This window comes from Oncorhynchus mykiss, chromosome 16 (assembly GCF_013265735.2).
Source record: "Oncorhynchus mykiss isolate Arlee chromosome 16, USDA_OmykA_1.1, whole genome shotgun sequence".
NCBI lineage: Eukaryota > Metazoa > Chordata > Actinopteri > Salmoniformes > Salmonidae > Oncorhynchus > Oncorhynchus mykiss.
The window spans coordinates 7,486,425-7,510,044 of record NC_048580.1 but is presented as its reverse complement, the minus strand read 5'-3'; the positions used below and the strand labels follow the sequence as shown (position 1 = coordinate 7,510,044).

Genomic DNA, 23,620 nt, shown 5'->3' with positions numbered 1-23,620 from the left:
TTTAACCATGTATAATTTTACTTTTTTACATTTTATTTAACTAGGCAAATGCTTATTTACAATGACGGCCTACCCAGGCCAAACCCGGACGACCATGGGCCAATTGTCTGCCGCCCTATGGGACTCCCAATCACAGATGTGATACAGCCTGGATTCGAACCAGGGACTGTTTATTTATTTTACCTTTATTTAACCAGGTAGGCTAGTTGAGAACAAGTTCTCATTTGCAACTGCGACCTGGCCAATGTAGTTAACTAGTGATTATGTTAAGATTGATTGTTTTTATAAGTTTAATGCTAGCCAGCAACTTACCTTGGCTCCTTGCTGCACTCGCATAACAGGTAATCAGCCTGCCACGCAGTCTCCCCGTGGAGTGCAATGTAATCGGCGTCAAAAAATGCCAATTACTGATTATGAAAACTTGAAATCGGTCAAGGAGCGGTAGGATAGTCAGTTTTAAGAGGGTATGTTTGGCAGCATGAGTGAAGGATGCTTTGTTGCGAAATAGGAAGCCAATTCTAGATTTAGTTTTGGATTGGAGATGCTTAATGTGAGTCTGGAAGGAGAGTTTACAGTCTAACCAGACACCTAGGTATTTGTAGTTGTCCACATATTCTAAGTCAGAACTGTCCAGAGTAGTGACGCTAGTCTGGCGGGAGGTTGCGGGCAGCAATCAGTTGAAGAACACTTAGTTTTACTAGCATTTAAAAGCAGTTGGAGGCCACGGAAGGAGAGTTGTATGGCATTGAAGCTCGTCTGGAGGTTAGTTAACACAGTGTCCAAAGAAGGGTCAGATGTTTACAGAATGGTGTCGTCTGCGTAGAGGTGGATCAGAGAATCACCAGCAGCAAGAGCGACATCATTGATATATACAGAGAAAAGTATCGGCCTGAGAATTGAACCCTGTGACACCCCCATAGAGACTGCCAGAGGTTTCCGGACAACAAGCCCTCCGATTTGACACACTGAACTCTATCAGAGAAGTAGTTGGTGAACCAGGCGAGGCAGTCATTTGAGAAACCAAGGCTATTGAGTCTGCCGATAAGAATGCGGTGGTTGACCGAGTCGAAAGCCTTGGCCAGGTCGATGAAGACGGCGGCGCAGATGTTGCAGCTCTTTGATCACCAGCTATTTGGGTGAAGGAGAAGCGAGGGGGGGGGGGGGGGGGGGGGGGGGGGGCTTGGGCACGTTTCTGCAGGCGGTGCAGAGATGATGGCCGGTGTAGGGTTAGCCAGAGGAAAGCATGGCCAGCCGTAGAAAAATGCTTATCGAAATGATCAATTATCGTAGATTTATCGGTGGTGACAGTGTTTCCTCAGTGCAGTGGGCAGCTGGGAGGAGGTGCTCTTATTCTCCATGGACTTTACAGTGTCCCAAAACATTTTGGAGTTCGAAGCTACAGGATGCAAATTTCTGTTTGAAAAATCGAGTCTTTTGCTTTCCTGACTGACTGAGTATATTGGTTCCTGACTTCCCTGAAAAGTTGCATATCACGGGGACTATTTGATGCTAATAAAGAATGCCACAGGATGTTTTTGTGCTGGTCAAGAGCAGTCAAGTCTGGGGTGAACCCAGGGCTATATTTGTTCTTAGTTCTGTGTCTTTTGAATAGTAATGTCTTCGACACAGGTGGACAGCATGTAACTCAACACCTTCAGTTCTTCACCGGGAATTGCCTCTGCTGCAACAGGTGTACTGTTGATATTTGCATGTAACTCAACACCTTCAGTTCTTCACCGGGAATTGCCTCTGCTGCAACAGGTGTACTGTTGATATTTGCGGAAAGCTGACTATTTTGTGATACGAGTGAACCATTTTTGTACAACATCCAGTGGGGTGAGTTTTTTTAAAGTAGAAAAGCGAGCTGAAGACATGATTCAACTTTCTTTGTATTCTGCAGTTGAATGGAGCTGGGCTGGACTTTGTGTGACGTTCATTAGTCTTCAGGAAATGTGGTTTAGCACGTCTTAACTGAGAAGTGACCGAGTTATTTTAGTCGAAAGAAAGAAATGGTGACACCAGACTGAATGGTGTTACATCCATGTGTGTTAAGGACATTCAATTACAGTTTCAGTTTCATTCACTTCCAATTGTTGTGTATTTTAGGGGAAAACTATTGTGTCCAACATCTAGTTATATAGAGGTTTTTCAGTGTCTGTAAGCGGCCCAGTGCTGTTTGACTCGTGGATATCCCCCACGGTCACTTTAAAGGGATAGTGCGAGATTCTGGAAACTAGGGTTAAAGAAAAGACTAGAATTCTATAGGAACTGTTATGTTGGCTGTTCCGGTAGACTTCTAGCCATTGCGCTATAACGCTATTTAGCAATAGCTGCAACTTCCTTCAAACTGCACACAGAGACATAAACATTCCACGAGTTCATCTGACTCGGGGTAAATAGGAAAAAGGTCTTAATTGCCAGAATCTCTCAGTATCCGTTTGACTCCAGTAGTGTTGTTTTAACGTTAAGTAGGGAATTGCTGACATGCTGACTTGACAAAATGTATTCCAGTCATCATGACTCTGGCTCCCCTCACTTTGATACCGTATTGACTTATCGTTACCTCAGATGACTTTGTGAGCTTTCAGAGATGATTCACGTTTCTTTGATTCCTTAATTAAGCAATATATCATGAGGCCATTGACTTATTGCACATTTAGTTGTGTTACAGCCTGAATTCAAAATGTGTGTGTGTGTGTGTGTGTGTGTGTGTGTGTGTGTGTGTGTGTGTGTGTGTGTGTGTGTGTGTGTGTGTGTGTGTGTGTGTGTGTGTGTGTGTGTGTGTGTGTGTGTGTGTGTGTGTGTGTGTGTGTGTGTGTGTGTGTGTGTGTGTGTGTGTGTGTGCACTTTTCTTTGGATATATCCACAATAATTAGACTGATGTATGAATCTGGCTCAGAGAAGTTGTCAGTCTGGACACATGAATATTCTATGGCACATTGGAGATCACAAAAACTCCATTGTTGCACAGTTCATAGAGACAGGAAGCAAGGTTAAGACACCACCCCCCCCCCCCCCCCTCCCGCCCCCCACGATCAGCTAGAAGCATGGGGAAATAACGTCTAGACTCTTATTCTCTTTTCTTTTTTCAAGGGAGATGAAGGTTAGGAATTGCCTGGCTGTGCTGTGGGACAACGGATGAGTATTGATAATTCAAATGTCACGGTTGACAGGCATTACCAAACGATTGTCGTGAATAACTCCCTCCCAAATCCATTTTTATAAGAAGTATTGTTGAGTATTGCTTTTTCAGATAAAAGACTTCAGGTAAATAGAACATGTAAGAAACCAGAGTACAACATTCACTCGAGTTATCTACTTAAAATGGAAAAATTAGCTTTAAAGACATGATTTAATGATCTTTGGTTCTTAACACTGGAAAACAATATGTGAATGCCACATGATCAGTGTTTTACAGTGTATTGCTAACTATCTGGTAGGGCTTACAAATAATCTATGAATGCTTGCTTCTAATGCCACCATGAATAACATTTTCAGCACTGTGAAGTTATAGAATATACAATTGAAGTCAGAAGTTTACATACACTTGTTTTTAAACCACTCCACAAATGTCTTGTTAACAAACTATAGTTTTGGCAAGTAGGTTAGGACATCTACTTTGTGCATTACACAATACATTTTTCCAACAATTGTTTATAGACAGATTATTTAAATCACAATTCCAGTGGGTCAGAAGTTTCATACACTAAGTTGACTGTGCCCTTTCAAACCACTTGGAAAATTCCAGAAAATGATGTCATGGCTTTAGAAGTTACATAATTTGAGTCAATTGGAGGTGTACCTGTGGATGTATTTCAAGGCCTACCTTCAAACTCAGTGCCTCTTTGCTTGACATCATGGGAAAATCAAAAGAAATCAGCCAAGACCTCAGAATTTTTTTTGTAGACCTCAACAAGTCTGGTTCATGCTTGGGAGCAATTTCAAAACGCCTGAATGTACCACTTTCATCTGTACAAACAATAGTACGTAAGTATAAACACCATGGGACCACATAGCCATCATACCACTCAGGAAGGAGACACGTTCTGTCTCCTAGAGATGAACGTACTTTGGTGCGAAAAGTGCAAATCAATCCCAGAACAACAGCAAAGGACCTTATGAAGACGCTGGAGGAAACAGGAACAAAAGTATCTATTTCCACAGTAAAACGAGTCCTATATTGACGTAACCTGAAAGGCCACTCGGCAAGGAAGAAGCCACTGCTCCAAAACCGCCATAAAAAAGCCAGGCTGCGGTTTGCAACTGCACATGGGGACAAAGATCGTACTTTTTGGAGAAACGTCCTCTGGTCTGATGACACAAAAAATAGAATTGTTTGGCCATAATGACCATCGTTATGTTTGGAGGAAAAAGGGGGAGGCTTGCAAGCCAAAGAACACCATCCCAACCGTGAAGCAGGGGGTGGCAGCATCATGTTGTGGGGGTGCTTTGCTGCAGGAGGGACTGGTGCACTTCACAAAATAGATGGCATCATGAGGGAGAAAATGATGTGGATATATTGAAGCAACATTTCAAGACATCAGTCAGGAAGTTAAAGGTTGGTGGCAAATGGGTCTTCCAAATGGACAATGACCCCAAACATACTTCCAAAGTTGTGGCAAAATGGCTTAAGAGGTTAAGGACAACAAAGTCAATGTATTGGAGTGATCATTACAAAGCCCTGACCTCAATCCTATATAACATTTGTTGGCAGAACTAAAAATGTGTGTGTGAGCAAAAAGGCCTACAGACCTGACTCAGTTACACCAGCTCTGTCTGGAGGAATGGGCCAAAATTCACCCAACTTATTGTGGGAAGCTTGTGGAAGGCTACCTGAAATGTTTGACCCAAGTTAAACACTTTAAAGGCAATGCTACTAAATACTAATTCAGTGTATGTAAACTTATGACCCACTGGGAATGTGATGAAAGAAAGAAAAGCTGAAATAAATCATTCTATCTACTATTATTCTGACATTTCACATTCTTAAAATAAATTGGTGATCCTAATTGACCTAAGACATGGAATTTTTACAAGGATTAAATGTCAAGAATTGTGGAAAAACTGAGTTTAAATATATTTGGCTAAGGTGCATGTAAACTTCCCACTTCAACTGTTGATGACTCATTATTTTATTCGCCATGGGGAAATTTTCACACTCACCGTAAACACTGACTGCAGCTATTGAGCACTCTTGGCACCCAGACCCAAAACTAAGAGAGTTCTGGGAAAATAAACCTTTTTCTGTACCCAGCCGCCATTCTTTGGAATAGTCTTGCAACAAACTTTAAATTCATTATCTCTCTTTTTCAAGTTGTCACATAAAATATTTTGCTAAATAGCAGTAGACTTGCAGTACTGGGGCTTACTTGTGTCAGCCAAGGATTTATTTGCGTACAGTACCTTTACAATGCAAACTTATCAAACATGCTCACACTTCCTTTTTCCACCATAACCAGAGGGTGTGTAACATACTTTCACTATAGGGGGGGATGGGAGAAGCTGCAAAGCTACGACTGTTGACATTGATGTGTTGATGTCAAAATAACTATTAACGTTAATTACTAAACCACAAAGTCAACAGAGTTTGATTCCAGATTTGGTCACAGTGATAAATAATAATAATAACGACCTGCGAAACATTTACGTTCATTCTCTAATCAGTCTTGTCACTGGCATCAAACGAAGGGTAGCCTAGTGGTTAGAGCGTTGGGCCAGGAAACGAAAGGTTGCTAGATCGAATCCCAGAGCGGACAAGGTAAAACAAAAAAAATCTGTTCTGCCCATAAGAAAGGCAGTTAACCCACTGTTACCCGGGCGCCGATGTAATTATTCGCCTACCTGGTTAAATAAAGGTGTTCTGAACTAGCCTACCTGGTTAAATAAAGGTGTTCTCAACTAGCCTACCTGGTTAAATAAAGGTGTTCTCAACTAGCCTACCTGGTTAAATAAAGGTGTTCTCAACTAGCCTACCTGGTTAAATAAAGGTGTTCTCAACTAGCCTACCTGGTTAAATAAAGGTGTTCTCAACTAGCCTACCTGGTTAAATAAAGGTGAAATAAAGAAATGAAATGTTGGTTGAAGGCATTCAGTTGTACAACTGACTCGGTATCCCCTTTGGACCAACAGAGCTGCTAACTCCACTAGTGATATGATATTTGTTCTTCTGGATATTACAGGGAAGACTAAAGACGTTACCAGAGAGATGGCTGCTAGCACCAGGTTAACACAGCACAACAGGCCTGTTTTGTGTAGAAGGCCCATTTTTAAGATGAAAAGATATATGGTAGATGCTGACTTATATTTAGCAGACGCTCTTATCACAATCATAGCTAAGATGTACTTTACTATCAGCAAAGTATTTAGTATTTTATTAGGGATCCCAATTAGCGACTGCCTTGACAAAACACTACAAATAAGATAATATACATAACACTAAATAATACAATACAAAATTACAATACCAAATATATACACATGCCTGTCTCTTCACAGTCCACGTTGTGTCGTAAGGTGTTCTTTTATCTGTGTTTTTGCTTGCTTGAGTTACCTGGGTTACCAGAGAGTTCCATGTAGTCATGGCTCTGTTTAATACTGTGTGTTTCCCAGCCTCTGTTCTGGACCTGGGGACTGTTTTGTGCCCATAAGTGTTCGGTACCTCACACAAAGAGAAGGGGGAGGGGGATACCTAGTCAGTTGTACAACTGAATGCAATGAACTGAAATGTGTCTTCCGCATTTAACCCAACTGAATCAGAGAGGTTCGGGGGACTGCCTTAATCGACATCCACGTCATCGGCGCCCGGGGTACAGTGGGTTAACAACCTTTCTCAGGGGCAGAACGACAGCAACCTACCACTCACACACCGCAACCTACCACTCACACACCGCAACCTACCACTCACACACCGCAACCTACCACTCACACACCGCAACCTACCACTCACACACTGCAACCTACCACTCACACACCGCAACCTACCACTCACACACCGCAACCTACCACTCACACACCGCAACCTACCACTCACACACCGCAACCTACCACTCACACACCGCAACGTACCATCCAACCTACCACTCACACACCGCAACCTACCACTCACACACCGCAACCTACCACTCACACACCGCAACCTACCACTCACACACCGCAACGTACCATCCAACCTACCACTCACACACCGCAACCTACCACTCACACACCGCAACCTACCACTCACACACCGCAACCTACCATCCAACCTACCACTCACACACCGCAACCTACCACTCACACACCGCAACCTACCATCCAACCTACCATCCAACCTACCATCCAACCTACCTCTCACTGTGTGGCTGTTCACTAGTGTGAGGGTTATTTAAACTGTTGATACAGCTAAATAATTACCACACTGGGGAGGCGCCTGTTCTGACGCAACAGACCACTGTGCAATGGCAAGCTAGCAACTTGGTTATACAGAAATGGGCTTATTCAGTCACTTCATTCAGTTCAGTCCCTTCGATTTACACAACTATGCTGTGTACATTGCTTTTGTCCTGTCACACTAATATGATTCAGTCCTAGCCTGCTCTTAAACCCTGGCCTGCTCTTAAACCCTGGCCTGCTCTTAAACCCTGGCCTGCTCTTAAACCCTGGCCTGGCCTGCTCTTAAACCCTGGCCTGGCCTGCTCTTAAACCCTGGCCTGGCCTGCTCTTAAACCCTGGCCTGGCCTGCTCTTAAACCCTGGCCTGGCCTGCTCTTAAACCCTGGCCTGGCCTGCTCTTAAACCCTGGCCTGGCCTGCTCTTAAAACCTGGCCTGGCCTGCTCTTAAAACCTGGCCTGGCCTGCTCTTAAAACCTGGCCTGACCTGCTCTTAAAACCTGGCCTGACCTGCTCTTAAAACCTGGCCTGGCCTGCTCTTAAACCCTGGCCTAGCCTGCTCTTAAAACCTGGCCTGGCCTGCTCTTAAAACCTGGCCTGGCCTGCTCTTAAAACCTGGCCTGGCCTGCTCTTAAAACCTGGCCTGGCCTGCTCTTAAAACCTGGCCTGGCCTGCTCTTAAACCCTGGCCTGGCCTGCTCTTAACCTGGCCTGGCCTGCTCTTAAACCCTGGCCTGGCCTGCTCTTAAACCCTCGCCTGGCCTGCTCTTAAACCCTGGCCTGGCCTGCTCTTAAACCCTGGCCTGGCCTGGCCTGCTCTTAAACCCTGGCCTGGCCTGCTCTTAAAACCTGGCCTGGCCTGCTCTTAAAACCTGGCCTGGCCTGCTCTTAAAACCTGGCCTGGCCTGCTCTTAAAACCTGGCCTGGCCTGCTCTTAAAACCTGGCCTGGCCTGCTCTTAAAACCTGGCCTGGCCTGCTCTTAAACCCTGGCCTGGCCTGCTCTTAAACCCTGGTCTGGCCTGGCCTGGCCTGCTCTTAAACCCTGGCCTGCTCCTAAACCCTGGCCTGCCCCTAAACCCTGGCTATTAAGCAGATGGGCCGAAGGTAAATGTCATTCATTCTATGTGTAATTATAGAGGATGGCTATAGTGCCGCATCCGTTGATGTCAACTGGTTTATACTGGTTAAATAAGGGAGGAATGGGATGGTGCCTGTGATTTAAAATGGCATCTTAACAAAGTAACCTTGAATATCTACAGATAAATGATGACTTGCTTAGAGTATTTCCAAATATTTATACATTTTACTGTCCAGCTGTGGTCTTGCATATTTTCCATGCTATACTGAAGACCATTACAAGAACACCTGGCATGTGTATACTCAAACATGACAGAAATGGCCAAATAGACTCCACTGTCTGTCTATGAGTAGAAGTGGTGGATTAGTCTGTGAGATGCAATGCATGGTACATGGATGGGGTGTGCCTTTTCTTATGGTTTTTCACTTCCTGCTGTAAATTATGGAAGCATTTAGCTGCCCGAAATGCAAATGGTCAAATGACAAATCAATATCACGTTTGAAATTAGATATGCATTTTTTTTTGTGTGACAAAATTCAAATTGAAATGCAAAAAAAATATATTGCATTATCATTTTCATGATTGAATATGGATAATGTCTGCCCATTTTGAAAAATAAATAGAAAAGTGGGTTTAATATTTCATTTCCATGATATTATCCAGTATAATAATGACACATTTAACTTAAATGACATTTCTCATGTTTGCCATTTAATTTCCTTGTTGTGATTAGCCTGAGTTATGACAAAAACTAAATTAATTATCAATTGGCCTGCTCTTAAACCCTGGCCTGGCCTGGCCTGCTCTTAAACCCTGGCCTGGCCTGCTCTTAAACCCTGTCCTGGCCTGCTCTTAAACCCTGTCCTGGCCTGCTCTTAAACCCTGGCCTGCTACTAAACCCTGGCCTGCTCCTAAACCCTGGCCTGCTCCTAAACCCTAAATTTGGTAACGTAAGGCAGAAGAGGTTGGCTGTGCTTGCTGGCAACAGTCACCTTCGGTCATAGCTGTATCGCTCAATGAGGCATACGGTATCGATGTGGTGTGTTTTGGGGCTGTCCTGGCAACAACAACCAGTATGAAACTCCACAGGAAGATGAAGAACAGCCAATGTGCGCGAGGAGTTTGCGGGAGAGGACTATAAAGCTCAGCGGAGGGGACTACTACTAGTTAGATAATATAGCTAATTGACTATTATAAACTTAGCAAAAAAAGAAACGACCTCTCATTGTCAACTGCGTTTATTTTCAGCAAACTTAACATGTGTAAAATATTTGTATGAACATAACAAGATTCAACAACTGAGACATAAACTGAACAAGTTCCACAGACATGTGACTAACAGAAATTGAATAATGTGTCCCTGAACAAAGGGGGGGACAAAATCAAAAGGAACAGTCAGTATCTGGTGTGGCCACCAGCTGCATTAAGTACTGCAGTGCATCTCCTCCTCATGGACTGCACCAGATTTGCCAGTTCTTGCTGTGAGATGTTACCCCACTCTTCCACCAAGGCACCTGCAAGTACCCGGACATTTCTGGGGGGAATGGCCCTAGCCCACACCCTCCGATCCAACAGGTCCCAGCTCAGTGGGCTTGAGATCCAGGCTCTTCTCTGGCCATGGCAGAACACTGACATTCCTGTCTTGCAGGAAGTCCCGTACAGAACGAGCAGTATGGCTGGTGGCATTGTCATGCTGGAGGGTCATGTCAGGATGAGCCTGCAAGAAGGGTACCACATGAGGGAGGAGGATGTCTTCCCTGTAACGCACAGCTCTGAGATTGCCTGCAATGACAACAAGCTCAGTCCGATGATGCTGTGACGCACCGCTCCAGACTATGATGGACCCTCCACCTCCAAATCGATCCCGCTCCAGAGTACAGGCCTCGGTGTAATGCTCATTCCTTCGACAATAAACGCGAATCCCTGGTGAGACAAAACCGCGACTTGTCAGTGAAGAGCACTTTTTGACAGTCCTGTCTGGTCCAGCGATGGTGGGTTTGTGCCCATAGGTGACATTTGTTGCCGTGATGTCTGGTGAGGACCTGCCTTACAACATGGCCTACAAGCTCTCAGTCCAGCAGGCTGAGCACTGATGGAGGGATTGAGCGTTCCTGGTGTAACTCGGGCAGTTGTTGTTACCATCCTGTACCTGTCCCGCAGGTGTGATGTTCGGATGTACCGATCCTGTGCAGGTGTTGTTACACGTGGTCTGCCACTGCGAGGATGATCAGCTGTCCATCCTGTTTCCCTGTAGTGCTGTCTTGGGCGTCTCACAGTACGGACATTGCAATTTATTGCCCTGGCCACATCTGCAGTCCTCATGCCTCCTTGCAGCATGCCTAAGGCATGTTCACGCAGATGAGCAGGGACCCTGGGCATCTTTCTTTTGGTGTTTTTCAGAGTCAGTAACTACAAGTCCAATACATGTGTGTTTCTGAACGATGAACCATGCTGTCTTGTTGACAATACGACCTGGCTACGCAGATTTCGGTTTGATTTCAGCAGGACGCTCCTCCCTCACCACTTTTGCCTGTTCATGTGACGGGCCACAGCCAGGTGCACCCTGGTCCAGCTTAATTAAACGCCCTCAAAATAAGGGCTACTCTACATCATGGTATTGTCCACAGTAAAATGAAATCTAATTCTATTCTCTTGTTCGTTGCTTGTCCAGCTTTTGTTTGCATGCCAGTAAAAACTGTAAATGTCCCACATGGGACAGTACCAAAGATTGTAAGGGACAAGATGATCTAGTCTGCAGACCATTCTTCCAATGGTCTGCACTTGGCACCTTCCCTTCATGGACTAAAGAGCAATGGATTTGTACAATTGGTTAGTCTAGATCAGTGTTCCTCTTTTTCTTGCCAAATGGGCGACAGTGAACATTGTCATCCCTACCTGTGCTATAACACCTCCATTGAACTATTCAATAAGACCACACTTGGGTAAATGGAGTGAATGAATGATTGGTTATGACAACATGCACTAAACCGGCGCATACAGTTACTGTGAACAATAACAAAACAGTAGGATATCTGAATTGACTTGGACGTTTAAAATCTGTGTTTTTAGGTTTCCATCCATGCTACCTTTTTGTTTGTTATTTTTGCGTAATTTGTGCTCCAGAGGCAGGCTGATGACCTGCCTCTGGATCTGATAGAAACTGGAAAGGAATATCATCCCCAACCATAGTACTAATATTTGTAACAGTACTGAGGAGAAAGAGGGCAGGATTATCCCTGAACGGCTTGACGTGTTCTGTCCATTACAGCGCCACTTTGCTCGCACTAAGTCACATGTTCAGTAACATGCTGACCAGACCGGTCGCGTGCGCGAGCGTTGCAAAATACATTTAGAAATCCATCTTATTCAATTATTGCACCCACACTGTCTGCGTTGCCAAGGGCTAAAATCGCGCTGCATGTCCTGCCTCTCCCATCTCCTCATTGGTTTATAGAAGCAGGCACCCACGTGCCTTCTCCTCATTGGTTTATAGAAGCAGGTACCCACGTGCCTTCTCCTCATTGGTTATACCCACGTGCCATCTCCTCATTGGTTTATAGAAGCAGGTACCCACGTGCCATCTCCTCATTGGTTATACCCACGTGGGTGATTTGGAAGACAAAATGTTTTGCCGGTTGTCTTGTTAATACTATGAAGTGTAGATGCCAATCGCCATATAAGTTCAAAGATGAAAAAGCCCGGAAGGAGGAGAGTTGACTAGAAACGATTCGGTCGACCGTTTTATGTGTGGATCTCAAACACATTCACCACTGGCTGGTCCTGAAACACTGCAGATATGGAGTTTGATACCATATGCTTTACTCTACTGTTTATATCGGCTTCCTGTTATCTATTGATGGTAACACAAAGCTTCCATACTCACACAGGTTTTTGGGATTGTTTTTCAGGCCTCACTAAACCGCGAGCACTTTAGTTCTGTTTAGGTGTGCTATAATGCGGCAGGTAGCCTAGTGGTTAGAGTGTTGGACTAGTAACCCGAAAGGTTGCTGGATCGAATCCCCGAGCTGACATGGTAAAAGTCTGTTCTGCCCCTGAACAAGGCAGTTAATCCACTGTTCCCCGGTAGGCTGTCATTGTAGATAAGAATTTGTTCTTAACTGACCTGCCTAGTTTAATAAAACGATTAATAAAAATGCCTTCATAGCACTGACATAGCAGTCCTCATTAGGAGTTATAACTGCTAATGTCAGTTTGACATTGACTGGCAAGTAACCTTATTTGCATACTGTAAGTACACCAACCTATAATATATTTAATTTATTTTGCCCAAATTTGATTAAAAGGACATAAACCCTGACAGAAATATAATTCGATTTGATTTGTGTCCGTTATGAGTCCCAGCCTTGTTGTCCAGTCTCACTGACTCTGTTTTAATTCACTTAACTCCGTTCTATATTAAGATGGCTAACTATGACCATAGCTTATGAATACAGAAATATTCACATTTGTTACATAGCTTGAAGTGCAGAGATCCTGCCTTTTTCATAGAGGTCTTTTAAAGTGGACTGTGAAATAGTGATTTGTATACGCTTCACTCTTTTGCTTAGATTTCATTTTAAAAGCGGCATTTGTTAACACTGTCTGATACTACAAACCACAAGATGAGTAGATGATGACGTGATGGTGGATCATGCTTTCTGTTGTGGCGCCAGACATTTTACATTTACCGGACCTGATTAGGGCGTCCACCCCTCAGAATGACAGAAATCCCCTTTTAGATGATGGTAATTCATAATAACAGAACATGCAAGTCTAGGATGCAACGATGTGCGCTAATTCTTACCTAATTCTGATGAGCACTTTGAAGATGCTTGAAGGACTGTCCACATGAACTTTTCCTCAGATAACAAGACAAGTAACGAACATCAAAATCACTAGCCTGTCAATCTACTGTCCCCCATAGAAGAAAGGTTTACCTATTGGTCAGCTTGTAGAGAAATAAACAGCCTATTCCAAATAGACTCTGGGACAATTGTGGGAAAATATATCCCCAAATTCAGAACAGCCTCAATTTGTCATGGACTCTACAAGGTGTCGAAAGCGTTCCACAGGGATGCTGGCCTATGTTGACTCCCGATGCTTCCCACATTTTGTGTCAAGTTGGCTGGATGTCCTTTGGATGGTTGACCATTCTTGATAAACACAGGAAACTGTTGCGTGTGAAAAACCCAGCCTTCTGTATTTTAATTTCAGCTTGGATCCATTTCAAGAACGATTTGAACATATTATTTAAGCAGTATGGGATTAAATATGCTGAGTTTGAGAGTAATGCTGTTTTGTTTAAGTATCTCAGAAGCTTCCCAATGTTTCCTTGAGTTGCTCTACTTGGTTCTTAGTGTCCATGATGCAACCCAACACCCAAAGCTGTGCTTTCCCCTCCATGGAAGTCTACAGGACTATATCTACGTAATGAGTAAAGTAGAAACCTTGGAAGTCTACAGGACTATCTCTATCTACGTAATGAGTAAAGTAGCAACCATGGAAGTTGCAATGAGAGAGAGGATTTTTACGTCTGCGTGCGTGTGTCCCTCCTCTCGGCTCTTTAGCCAGCTGATGTCATGCAACATTCCACACAGTTAAACATGACCTGGGGTCAGGGGTCAAGACAGGAGAAAAGTGGATTGACTACTGATTAATATACAATACTGGTGATCTGGGAGGTCAAACAAGACCTGGTTAAGTTCTTCATGACACCCTATTCCATAGGCTCGTACAGTGCTCTACTTCCGGCCATATTGTCCTCATAGGTTCTGACTATAGGGTCATTCAGATTGGCCCCACTGGATATTTGTTTGATGATTTGCCATTTACAAGGTATTGGTCTCATCCCATTGGTCGCCATCTTATTTGATTCCAGGTAGCCAATCAGACGCTCCACACAGACAGCCCAGACCTTCCGGAGTGTTTCCAGCTGTCAGTGCTGTCATGGCTGCCTTGTGTGTACCTGTGGCTGGCTTGCCCCCCCTACATCTTCTACGTCCAGAGGAACAACATGGGTTACATCATGATGTCCGTCCTCAACAGAGTCAAAACGGTGAGGGACCACACCACACACTGGGCTGCTGTCTCCATCTGTCTGTCTGTCTCTCTCTCACACCACACACTGGGCTGCTGTCTCCGTCTGTCTGTCTCTCTCTCACACCACACACTGGGCTGCTGTCTCCATCCATCTGTCTGTCTCTCTCTCTCACACCACACACTGGGCTGCTGTCTCCGTCTGTCTGTCTCTCTCTCACACCACACACTGGGCTGCTGTCTCCATCCATCTGTCTGTCTCTCTCTCTCACACCACACACTGGGCTGCTGTCTCCGTCTGTCTGTCTCTCTCTCACACCACACACTGGGCTGCTGTCTCCATCCATCTGTCTGTCTCTCTCTCTCACACCACACACTGGGCTGCTGTCTCCGTCTGTCTGTCTCTCTCTCACACCACACACTGGGCTGCTGTCTCCATCTGTCTGTCTCTCTCTCACACCACACACTGGGCTGCTGTCTCCATCTGTCTGTCTCTCTCTCTCACCACACACTGGGCTGCTGTCTCCGTCTTTCTGTCTCTCTCTCACCACACACTGGGCTGCTGTCTCCATCTCTCTGTCTCTCTCTCTCTCTCACACACCACACACTGGGCTGCTGTCTCCATCTTGCTCTCTCCATCTCTCTTTCTCTTTTTTCCCCAGGACATAGACATATCTGATATGTGCAGAAAGTTTAAATTCTTGTTAATCTAACTGCACTGTCCAATTTACAGTATCTATTACAGTGAAATAATACAATGCTTTTGTTTGAGGAGAGTGCACAGTTATGAACTTGTATGAATGTATTAATAAACCAATTAGGCACATTTGGGCAGACTTGATTTAACATTTTGAACAGAAATGCAATGGTTCATTGAATCAGTCAAACTTTGCACATATACTGGCAAAAATATAAATAGCGTCTAACCTGGAATCATACATTATGGCTTTTCTCTTGCATTTCATAGATGATCTTTTACCAGATCTAATGTTATATTCTCCTACATTAATTTCACATTTCCACAAACTTCAAAGTGTTTCCTTTCAAATGGTATCAAGAATATGCATATCCTTGCTTCAGGTCCTGAGCTACAGGCAGTTAGATTTGGGTAAGTCATTTTAGTCTAAAAAAAGGTTCCAATCCTTAAGAGGCTTTAGTTGATGCACGATAAGGGAATAGTGGAAATGTTTATCAGACAGGCTAATGACCAGTACTGGGAAACAGACCAAACATACATGGTTGTCTCTCTGTTTGCCTCGGTCTCTCTGTCTCCATCTCTCCTTCTCTTTCTGTCTTTCTGTTTCCATCTCTCCATCTCTCCTTCTCTCTCTGTCTCATCTCGCTCTCTCGCTCTCTCGCTCGCTCTCTCGCTCGCTCTCTCTCTCGCTCTCGCTCTCGCTCGCTCTCGCTCTCTCTCTCTCTCTCGCTCTCGCTCTCGCTCTCGCTCTCGCTCTCGCTCTCTCTCGCTCTCTCTCGCTCTCTCTCGCTCTCGCTCTCTCTCACTCTCGCTCTCTCCGTCTCCATCTCTCCTTCTCTCTCTGTCTCCATCTCTCCTTCTCTCTCTGTCTCCATCTCTCCTTCTCTCTCTGTCTCCATCTCTCCTTCTCTCTCTCTCTGTCTCTCCTTCTCTCTCTCTCTGTCTCTCTCTGTCTCCATCTCTCTCTCTCTCTGTCTTTCTCGATGCAATCCTGTTTGGAGATTAATTTCCTGTGTCGTGCCCATATTATATTAGTTGGTTAATCCACGATAAGGCAATAGTGGAAATGTTTATCAGACAGGCTAATGACCAGTACTGGGAAACAGAGAAGACATACTTACAAGCTTGTTCAGACACTTTAGATGTGTTTTGAATAAATGACTCCTGCTCAGTTTTGGGTCTCTGTCTTTCTCTCTATCTCCCTCTCCTCCTCTAGGTATTTGCGTTGCTGTTGTGGATCGTGTGTTGGGCAGATCTCTTCGGCACCTTCCATGAGCTGCATCAGGGGGACACACGGCCGCCCATCTACTTCCTTACCCCGCTGGTGGTCGGCATTACCATGGTATGCGTACACAACCAACAGGACGTGGCGTTGTAAACAGACAGTACAGCATTCAACTCACTTCCTGGAAAAAAATACCTTATTTTTGGGGTCTTGTTGCTTAGGGACAGTTCAACATTTACTGGGGTGGTCCAAAATAGGGGAGGGTTGTCAAATGTATATTTTTTGTGTTTTTTACATTTTTATTGGTCACGGAAGGGTAGTATGTTTCTATTGGTCACAGGGGGAGGGTAGTGTGTTTCTATTGGGCACAGGGGGAGGGTAGTATGTTTCTATTGGTCACAGGGGGAGGGTAGTGTGTTTCTATTGGTCACAGGGGAAGGGTAGTATGTTTCTATTGGTCACAGGGGGAGGGTAGTGTGTTTCTATTGGGCACAGGGGGAGGGTAGTGTGTTTCTATTGGGCACAGGGGGAGGGTAGTGTGTTTCTATTGGTCACAGGGGGAGGGTAGTGTGTTTCTATTGGTCACAGGGGGAGGGTAGTGTGTTTCTATTGGTCACAGGGGGAGGGTAGTGTGTTTCTATTGGTCACAGGGGGAGGGTAGTGTGTTTCTATTGGGCACAGGGGGAGGGTAGTGTGTTTCTATTGGGCACAGGGGGAGGGTAGTGTGTTTCTATTGGTCACAGGGGGAGGGTAGTGTGTTTCTATTGGTCACAGGGGGAGGGTAGTGTGTTTCTATTGGTCACAGGGGGAGGGTAGTGTGTTTCTATTGGGCACAGGGGGAGGGTAGTGTGTTTCTATTGGTCACAGGGGGAGGGTAGTGTGTTTCTATTGGTCACAGGGGGAGGGTAGTGTGTTTCTATTGGTCACAGGGGGAGGGTAGTGTGTTTCTATTGGTCACAGGGGGAGGGTAGTGTGTTTCTATTGGGCACAGGGGGAGGGTAGTGTGTTTCTATTGGGCACAGGGGGAGGGTAGTGTGTTTCTATTGGGCACAGGGGGAGGGTAGTGTGTTTCTATTGGGCACAGGGGGAGGATAGTGTGTTTCTATTGGTCACAGGGGGAGGGTAGTGTGTTTCTATTGGGCACAGGGGAAGGATAGTGTGTTTCTATTGGGCACAGGGGAAGGATAGTGTGTTTCTATTGGGCACAGGGGAAGGATAGTGTGTTTCTATTGGGCACAGGGGGAGGGATAGTGTGTTTCTATTGGGCACAGGGGGAGGGTAGTGTGTTTCTATTGGGCACAGGGGGAGGGTAGTGTGTTTCTATTGGGCACAGGGGGAGGGTAGTTTACTATATCATTTCTTCCATCCTAGCCACATTTCGTAATCTGCTTGCATGCACCTCCTCTATATCAAGGTGGTTTGGTACTTCCCTTATGGACTCCTCTACCAATCTAGCTTTTACTATACCACAGGCCAATATAGTCTACCAGTCTGTTCTATCCTGTCCTCTATCCACCATTCATAGTGGTAGGTGGATAGTTTGTCCAGATCTGCTATAGGCTAACTAGCAAGCACATGTTTCAATATGAATCCACACAAATAGGAATAGCTGATAGGCAGCTGAGATGAAAGAACAGTGAGACACGAGGCTCAAGAAGCTCCAATACGAGCTGCTATTCCTCGCGCACCTAAAACCTAACGCTTCAAAACCATGATATCGAAGTGCACAAAGTCGGGAAGCTTTGCTTATTGGTTGTGTTGTGGTATTTGGGAGGGTAGTCCCCAAAGAAACTTGTTGGTGTTACATTTGGTGCGTATAGTATATTTGATATAATTATAAATATAGAATCAAAATGCTGAACGTCCGATTTCCTCCTAGCTGATCATTGTCTGCAGACGGCTCTGATCATACTGTAATGAAGCGGACAGAGAGAGGGAGCTCGTCTGTGGTGGTCGGCGAACCCTCAACCTTCTGGCCCGTAGCCCTGCATGGTACCGACTGCTACAAAAGCAATGCAGGAGTTTATAAACACAGGCTCACTTACAGTTATTGTTATTTGTGGCCGTAAACATTCTTTCTGAGTTAATTCTGAGAGGGCGGGAGGTGGATGCGGGAGGTGGATGCGGGAGGTGGATGCGGGAGGTGGATGCATGTTTACGTAACTTGTCATAGAGTCAATCCATCATATATGTGTCATTATGTTGGTAGATGATTAGCTTGTCATTGTATTCCAGTAGCCTTAACAGTAATGCTACGCTGTAGAAAGTAAGGCTATTGAACTTGATGTTATTCTCAGGCATCATTGTAGAGCAGTTGCTGTGTTGGTTCACAATGGTTTCTCTCTCTCTCTCTCTCACCCTATGCTTAAGTGAGCGAAGGAGAGAGCGCTGAGATGATCCTTACATGCCCTTTTGTGTTTATCTAAATCATGTTAACTCAACCCCTCCATCTCCTCTCTGCCTCAGTTGCTAGCTACGTTTCTGATCCAGTTTGAGAGGTTGAGAGGGGTCCAGTCTTCAGGGATTCTCTTTATATTCTGGTTCCTGTCGGTGCTGTGTGCCATCGTGCCTTTCCGCTCCAAGATCCTACAGGCCAAGGTGAGATCAAGGTTCCCCCTTTTTACTTTCTGATGTCTCTATCTGCCTCCAGCTCTCTCCTTCATCCCTTGCCTCTCTCAAAAGGTGTGTCCCCCCTCCCCCCATCCATCATTCTCTCCCTGTCCTCCCTCCTTTCCTAGCTAAAGAACTTACGGTTGTTTAGGCATGGACGTTGTTTTGGGGGGTTAGGCAAGGATGTTGTTTTGGGGGGTTACGCAGGGACGTTGTTTTGGGGGGTTACGCAGGGACGTTGTTTTGGGGGTTTGCGCAGGGACGTTGTTTTGGGGGTTTACGCAGGGACGTTGTTTTGGGGGTTTACGCAGGGACGTTGTTTTGGGGGTTTACGCAGAGACTTTGTTTTGGGGGTTAGGCAGAGACTTTGTTTTGGGGGTTTAAGCAGGGATGTTGTTTTGGGGGTTTAAGCAGGGACGTTGTTTTGGGGGTTTAAGCAGGGCTGTTTTTTTCGGGGTTAGGCTGGGACGTTGTTTTGGGGGTTAGGCAGGGACGTTGTTTTGGGGGTTAGGCAGGGACGTTGTTTTGGGGGTTAGGCAGGGATGTTTTGGGGGTTAGGCAGGGACGTTGTTTTGGGGGTTAGGCTGGGACGTTGTTTTGGGGGTTAGGCAGGGACGTTGTTTTGGGGGTTAGGCAGGGACGTTGTTTTGGGGGTTAGGCAGGGACGTTGTTTTGGGGGTTAGGCAGGGACGTTGTTTTGGGGGTTAGGCAGGGACGTTGTTTTGGGGGTTAGGCAGGGACGTTGTTTTGGGGGTTAGGCAGGGACGTTGTTTTGGGGGTTAGGCAAGGACGTTGTTTTAAGGGGTTAGGCAGGGATGTTGTTTTGGGGGTTAGGCAGGGATGAGGCTGTGTGGCGAGAGCAAGGGGGAGGAGGAGGAAGTGCGAGGGAGAGAAATAGTCGGTCTGTTGTCCAGTGTTCTGAATTGAATAACATAGCTTGTGAACTTCAGATCTCTCATTGGCTATTACTCATCACCGTTGTCAAAACTTGTCGTTGCACATCTCACACCACAAGGGATTTGCCGGTAAAATGAAACGGGTTTGAAAATATCGGGATGTCTGGGATGTCTGGGACTGCTCAAAGACTGGATCGGTTGCGTCTCTGACCCGCTCACGTTAAACGACGAGCGTCGGTGACGACCCCGCATAGCGTCCAGCCACCCCAGTCGCAGACTGTTCTCTCTACTACCGCATGGCAAGTGGTACCGGAGCGCCAAGTCTAGGACAAAAAGGCTTCTCAACAGTTTTTACCCCCAAGCCATAAAACTCCTGAACAAGTAACCAAATGGTTACCAGGATTATTTGCATTGTGTGCCCCCCCCACCCCTCTTTTACACTGCTACTACTCTCTGTTTATCATATTTGCATAGTCACTTAGTCATTCATGTACATACTACCTCAATTGGCCCGACCAAACCAGTGCTACCGCACATTGGCTAACCGGGCTATCTGCATTGTGTCCCACCACCCACCCGCCAACCCCTCTTTTACGCTACTGCTACTCTCTGCTCATCATATATGCATAGTCACTTTATCCATACCTACAGTGCCTTGCGAAAGTATTCGGCCCCCTTGAACTTTGCGACCTTTTGCCACATTTCAGGCTTCAAACATAAAGATATAAAACTGTATTTTTTTGTGAAGAATCAACAACAAGTGGGACACAATCATGAAGTGGAACGACATTTATTGGATATTTCAAACTTTTTTAACAAATCAAAAACTGAAAAATTGGGCGTGCAAAATTATTCAGCCCCTTTACTTTCAGTGCAGCAAACTCTCTCCAGAAGTTCAGTGAGGATCTCTGAATGATCCAATGTTGACCTAAATGACTAATGTTGATAAATACAATCCACCTGTGTGTAATCAAGTCTCAGTATAAATGCACCTGCATTGTGATAGTCTCAGAGGTCCGTTAAAAGCGCAGAGAGCATCATGAAGAACAAGGAACACACCAGGCAGGTCCGAGATACTGTTGTGAAGAAGTTTAAAGCCGGATTTGGATACAAAAATATTTCCCAAGCTTTAAACATCCCAAGGAGCACTGTGCAAGCGATAATATTGAAATGGAAGGAGTATCAGACCACTGCAAATCTACCAAGACCTGGCCGTCCCTCTAAACTTTCAGCTCATACAAGGAGAAGACTGATCAGCGATGCAGCCAAGAGGCCCATGATCACTCTGGATGAACTGCAGAGATCTACAGCTGAGGTGGGAGACTCTGTCCATAGGACAACAATCAATCAGTCGTATATTGCACAAATCTGTCCTTTATGGAAGAGTGGCAAGAAGAAAGCCATTTCTTAAAGATATCCATAAAAAGTGTTGTTTAAAGTTTGCCACAAGCCACCTGGGAGACACACCAAACATGTGGAAGAAGGTGCTCTGGTCAGATGAAACCAAAATTGAACTTTTTGGCAACAATGCAAAACGTTATGTTTGGCGTAAAAGCAACACAGCTCATCACCCTGAACACACCATCCCCACTGTCAAACATGGTGGTGGCAGCATCATGGTTTGGGCCTGCTTTTCTTCAGCAGGGACAGGGAAGATGGTTAAAATTGATGGGAAGATGGATGGAGCCAAATACAGGACCATTCTGGAAGAAAAGCTGATGGAGTCTGCAAAAGACCTGAGACTGGGACGGAGATTTGTCTTCCAACAAGACAATGATCTAAAACATAAAGCAAAATCTACAATGGAATGGTTCAAAAATAAACATATCCAGGTGTTAGAATGGCCAAGTCAAAGTCCAGACCTGAATCCAATCGAGAATCTGTGGAAAGAACTGAAAACTGCTGTTCACAAATGCTCTCCATCCAACCTCACTGAGCTCGAGCTGTTTTGCAAGGAGGAATGGGAAAAAATGTCAGTCTCTCGATGTGCAAAACTGATAGAGACATACCCCAAGCGACTTACAGCTGTAATCGCAGCAAAAGGTGGCGCTACAAAGTATTAACTTAAGGGGGCTGAATAATTTTGCACGCCCAATTTTTCAGTTTTTGATTTGTTAAAAAAGTTTGAAATATCCAATAAATGTCGTTCCACTTCATGATTGTGTCCCACTTGTTGTTGATTCTTCACAAAAAAAAATACAGTTTTATATCTTTATGTTTGAAGCCTGAAATGTGGCAAAAGGTCGCAAAGTTCAAGGGGGCCAAATACTTTCGCAAGGCACTACATGTACATACTACCTCAATAAGCCTGATTAGGTGTCTGTCTGTATATAGCCTCGCTACTGTTATTTTCAAATTTATTTTTACTGTTTTATTTATTTACTTACCTACACACACACACACACATTCCTTTTTTGCACTATTGGTTAGAGCCTGTAAGTAAGTATTTCACTGTAAGGTCTACTACACCTGTTGTATTCGGCGCACGTCACAAATAAACTTTGTTTTGTGTCTCAGATCTCCAAAACTTGTCTGGAACAGACAAATCAGGGGCCAGCTTTAGTGTCCGTCAAACTCCTTTTAAGAAATGGCTCTCATGACACCATGTCCTCCAACGGGTCCATCAAGTATTTCTCCTGTCTTGTGTTTCAGAGTGAGATTCCAGACAAGCTGCGTTTCATCACCTTCTATATCTACTTCAGTCTGGTTGTATCACAGCTGATCCTCTGTTGCTTCAGTGAGAAACCCCCCCTTTTCTCCAATGTCGACACAGACCCCGTGAGTCTCTCACACACACACACACACACACACACACACGTTTGTTTTACTTTCCTCGTGGGCACCAAACAATTGATTCCCATTCAAAATCAAATTTTTCCTAACCTTAACCCCAAATCCCTAACCTTAACCCGTAACCCTAATTGTAATCCTAACCCGCGAGCCTAAAATAGCCTTTTTCTTTGCGGGCACTGGTGAAATGTCCTCACTTGTCTAAATATTTTCTTGTTTTACTATTCTTGTGAGGACTTCTGGTCCCCACAACGATAGTAAAAACACACACACACACACACACACACTGTGGCCTATCTTCTTACTCTGTTATTTTCTCCTCAGAATCCTTGTCCTCAATCGACCGCTGGCTTCCTCTCCACAATGACCTTCTGGTGGTTCACTAGGTAAAACCATTTCCCCCATACACACACGCACACACACACATAACAAGTATGTCCCGTTCATCATCATTGTGTCTGTCCTATATATTTGTATGGCTTGTAGCTACTTCATATTCACATATGTTATTCAATTAATCGGTACATTTGATCAATAATTAATAGAACTGTAAACAGCAGTCTTCTCTCTGTGCAATGGTTTCCATGGATACTGATAAAGTATCCCTCTCTTTACAAAGTTTCACGTTGTGTCTCTCCCTGTCCCAGCATGGCGATCAAAGGCTATAAGAACCCTCTGGAAGCCAAAGACCTGTGGTCACTGAACAAGAGGGACAGCTCAGAGGAGGTTGTCCCCAAGCTGCTGAGAGAGTGGGACCTGGAGCAGATCAAGGCTCACAGGTAGGGAGGGAGGGAGGGACCTGGAGCAGATCAAGGCTCACAGGTAGGTAGGGAGGGAGGGAGAGAGGGAGGGACCTGGAGTAGATCAAAGCTCACAGGTAGGGAGGGAGGGACCTGGAGCAGATCAAGGCTCACAGGTAGG

The 23,620-nt window shown here is 45.0% G+C and overlaps 1 protein-coding gene across 2 annotated transcripts in view; it reads left to right on the top strand.

The window, feature by feature from the left end:
• LOC100313950 (ATP-binding cassette, sub-family C (CFTR/MRP), member 3) overlaps positions 1 to 23,620 on the top strand; it is a 54,221-nt gene that overhangs the window by 1,110 nt on the left and 29,491 nt on the right. For both annotated transcript variants that reach the window (XM_036946073.1, XM_036946074.1), the window contains exons 2-7: positions 14,324 to 14,500; positions 16,395 to 16,520; positions 18,870 to 19,001; positions 22,562 to 22,687; positions 23,024 to 23,085; positions 23,347 to 23,478. In XM_036946073.1, coding sequence (XP_036801968.1) covers positions 14,324 to 14,500; positions 16,395 to 16,520; positions 18,870 to 19,001; positions 22,562 to 22,687; positions 23,024 to 23,085; positions 23,347 to 23,478 — 755 coding nt within the window. The remainder of the gene's footprint in view (positions 1 to 14,323; positions 14,501 to 16,394; positions 16,521 to 18,869; positions 19,002 to 22,561; positions 22,688 to 23,023; positions 23,086 to 23,346; positions 23,479 to 23,620) is intronic.